This window comes from Montipora foliosa, chromosome 3 (genome assembly GCF_036669935.1).
Source record: "Montipora foliosa isolate CH-2021 chromosome 3, ASM3666993v2, whole genome shotgun sequence".
Classification (NCBI taxonomy): Eukaryota; Metazoa; Cnidaria; class Anthozoa; order Scleractinia; family Acroporidae; genus Montipora; species Montipora foliosa.
This window is the reverse complement of record NC_090871.1, coordinates 24,731,548-24,735,607: the sequence shown is the minus strand read 5'-3', so window position 1 is coordinate 24,735,607 and position 4,060 is coordinate 24,731,548. Positions and strand designations below refer to the sequence as shown.

Here is a 4,060-nt window from a genome sequence, read left to right as displayed (position 1 = left end):
CAACCCTTTACATAAAGAATAACCCACTTGTTAACGACTCTGCGCACACTCTGATATCGTACTGTTATTTTACTTGACGATTCACTGAAGGGAAAAAACGGAGCATATACATGAGATTACAAGGAAAGGTAGAAATAGAAAACCAAAGGAAAGCGAATTCAGAAAAACACGACACTTACAAGATCTGTGCGGCTCTCCGGATTACAGAAACGGTTTTTTATACAACATGGACAAACTTATATGCAAAAACTAAACAATACAGCGAAACTGACACAAAGAACAATAGGAGCCTTACAGTTAATGAGGTAGTGAGACAAAGGTAGACAAAAAACAAGCGAGGCTTAATAACGGCTAGGAAAAGCATAATAGGAATACCTAAGAAAGGAGAAAACAAATGAAAACTAATTACACGGAAAATACTGGAATTCGTGGCTACTCAGTGGCCCCAATGAACTAACTTAATGGAGGTGTTCATTTTTGACTTATCTAATTCTGCCACGAGCGCAAAGTCGAAATCGAGGAGCAAGCAGAGGTCGCCTCCAGTTTTCAATTTTGAAAAGGTACAAATGTATGAAAGCTTACATTTTTTTTTTAAAATTTGAAAATTCCCTGTCGCTCTCTAGGAAGCAAAGTTTTGTTACTGGCTGCATCAACGTCGTTAGGCTTGTACGAACTCTTGCTGACCTGACACCCTCCCAAGGGGCCATTTTCGTCCGCGATCAATACCATATCTCCGATGGCTAGGGAACGTCGAGGCTTTAATCACTTATTCCTTTCGTCTAGGGTTGGCAAATATTCCTTCAACCATCGTTTCCAAAATATGTCAGATAAGTACTGGACTTGGCGTCAGCGACGTTTGCTGCACATGTCTTCCTTTGAGAAGACACCCGGCGGCAAATTAGGGTTAGATCGTAGCAGCAGCAAATGATTTGGTGTGATGGGCTCCAGATCCCTCGGGTCGCTGCTTACTGGAGTCAGTGTCCTGCTGTTAAGAATTCCTTGAACTTCAGTCGTCAGGGTCCTGAGAGATTCATCAGACACGATTTGTTCGCCGAGCAAGGCTCGGAGGATTTTGTGTACTGATCTGATTACGCGTTCCCAAACACCTCCCATGTGTGAGGCAGTTGGGGATTAAATTTCCAAACGATGTTCTTCTGTCGGAGGAATTCGTGAATCGATCTTTGATTCTAGATCGTTAGAGATTCGCGGATTTCTATTTCTCCAGCTTTGAAATTGGTGCCGTTATCACTATGGATTGTTTCCGGATTTCCTCCGAGATTGGTAAACCTGCGCAGAGCATTGATGACGCCATCTGTGTCGAGAGAGTTGGTGATTTCAATGTGAACTGCTCGGATCACTAAACATGTAAACAGGCATCCGTAGCGCTTCACGTTTGAAAGCCCGTAGCGGACACAAAGGGGGCCAAGGTAGTCTACACCAACGTGTATAAAAGGCGGGTCCCCAAGTAGCACTCTCTCCTTTGGTAAGTTAGCCATTAACTGTTCGTGCTGAACGTCCCTTGATAATCCAGTATAGTTGGCGTAGACTGGCTGCGACGTACTCTTGACCAAGATGACCAGCTCTTTGGTGATACTGAAGAATGATCAATTCTGTAACGTGATGGCGGTAAGGCAGAATAATTGGATGCTTGTTCTCGTACTCAACTGGTGCATTTTCTAATCTCCCTCCAACTCGGAGAATTCCATCGTTATCAAATACCACGTGAAGTTTACGCATAGATTTTGGCGTCTTTAAATCCTTTAGTTCAGAAGTCATTTGGCGTGGGGATTGTGGCTGATCTAATCGCTGCAAGGCCTTTACAACGTCTGAGAAGGAATTTCTTTGCATGTGCTTGAATATTTCCTTTTCTGCAGTTTTCACTTCTTGAACAGACAAGACACATGTGGTTGTTTCTGAAGGAATGCAGGACTCTTCAGGTATCTCACAACGAGTCACGATTTGAATCGCAGAAGCCAGGCTGTAACCTTTCATAGTTTTTCCCGTGAGGAAAACCGCTGAATTAACCTCGAAAAGACGTCAAAATCTCCTTGATTTGTTAACGCCAAACAGCAATGTTGCAGGTCATGTTTAACTTCGGGATCTTCATCTATTAATTCTTGCTGACGAAGAGTAGGATCAAGAGGCCAAGATTTTTCTCTCTGTGTTAAGAACTGGCGGTTATTGAACCATCTGCTGTTTACGTTAATTTTATCAATTGAGACCTGATCTCCACTGGTGGGATGTGGAATTCTCGTGAATGATGGCCAGCCTGTTGGCAACAATTGTGCCGAACCTCTTCGTTGTGTTGCGTATGTACTGGAGAACGCAAGTGAAATCCGTCCAAAACATCGATCGTGTTACCACAATGTCAAGGTCTTCCTTAAGGGTTTTGTTCAACTGCACGGAAAGCACTGCGGCCAATAATTCCAATCTCGGAACAGTCATAGGCTTCAAGTGAGCTAGGCGAGATTTTCACATGAGAAACGCGCAATGGTTGTTGTCCTTTGAATCCACCATTCTGAGGTAGGAAACTGCTCCATAAGCAAATTGAGAAGCGTCGGCGAAGTTATGCAGCTCGAAATATTTCAGTTCTTCAAAGTTGATCGGTTTAAGACATCTATTTACTGCAATTCCAGCAAGACTGGGCAACTTTTTCTTCCAATTTTCTCATCTTTCTCTGTCGCCTTCACTAATTGGATCATCCCATCCACGTTTCTGTCTACATAAATTTTGAAGCAGTTTCTTTGTAGGTAGGACAACTGGCGCCAGGAACCCAAGCGGATCATGTACAGAACTTACGAGGGGAAAAAGTATGCCTCTCCGAGTTGTGGGCTTGTCCTTGAGAACCCCGTCAAATATAAACTTGTCATTTTCCATATCCCACTTAACTCCCAACGCTCGCTGAATTGGTAGAGCGTCTTTCAACAAATCGAGGTTCAACATGGATTGAGCTCTCTCGATTTTTGGGATGGACTGAAGGACTTCTGGTCTGTTGCACTGCCTCTTGGTAAGCCTAAACTCGCCCTTCTAAGAAGATCACAAAGATCATTGACAAGACTAACAGCTTGTTCTGAGGACTTGAGACAGTCATCTACGTAGAAGTCTCTTTCAACAGTCTTGATAATAGCAAATTCGTCTTTTTTGTCTTCTGCTGTCTTTCTTAAAGCAAAATTGGAACAACTGGGGGAGGATGTGGCGCTAAGAAGTGTACCTTTATACGATGGTGCACTGGAATTTGGCTAAGGTCACTGTTTGGCCACCATAAAAATCTAAAGGCATCTCGGTCAGCGGGTGGTACTTTGATTTGGTGAAACATGCTTTTTATATCTGCCGCCAATGCAACTGGATTTTCACGGAATCTTGTCAGGATACCTACGATCGAATTTGTTAAGTCTGGCCCGCTTAAAAGTTCATCGTTCAAACTAACTCCCCTTAATTAAGCTGCAGAATCAAAGACCACTCGTGTCTTCCCTGGTTTGTTGAAAACTTTCTTCAGTATTAAGCTCATCATCCGGTACTCTCCTTTCGTTTCCTTTATTCAAGTAACTTTCTATAGCAGCTTTGTACCCTTCAAAAAGCTTGCTATCTCGCAAAAACCGTTTCTTCAACAAGGAAAGCCTCCGTTCTGCTAGACATCGATTATTAGGCAAGTGAGTGTTTGGTTCTTTCCAAGGTAGGGCTATCTGGTAATGACCGTTTACCATCGTTGACGGTCTTTCCATAACTGCAAGAGCTCTCTTGTCCTCTAATGATATGGAAACCTCACAGTTTGTAAATCCACCATAGCCTTCTATCTTCCAGAATTGTGCAAGCTGTTGCATTAAATGGTCATCATCTTCTTCGATAACTTCGGTCAGGCGTGTAGAGATTACACGGAGAGCCACACAGATCTTGTAAGTGTCGTGTTTTTCTGAATTCGCTTTCCTTTGGTTTTCAGTTTCTCGTAGTTACTAAAACATGGAACCACCCAAAACCACCCAAAACCAACGTGACAGTTAAAATGTAGCTTTAAGAGCTCTGAAAACCAAATGGATGGAAAAATTGAAGAAAAAACAGAAAC

At 42.9% G+C, this 4,060-nt stretch overlaps 1 protein-coding gene across 1 annotated transcript; it reads right to left on the bottom strand.

The window, feature by feature from the left end:
- Positions 1-1,488: 1,488 nt before the first annotated feature.
- LOC137995453 (uncharacterized) lies at positions 1,489-1,992 on the bottom strand. Its single transcript, XM_068841001.1, has one exon. It carries the CDS (start codon positions 1,990-1,992, stop codon positions 1,489-1,491), a length of 504 nt encoding a protein of 167 aa, XP_068697102.1.
- Positions 1,993-4,060: the final 2,068 nt, after the last annotated feature.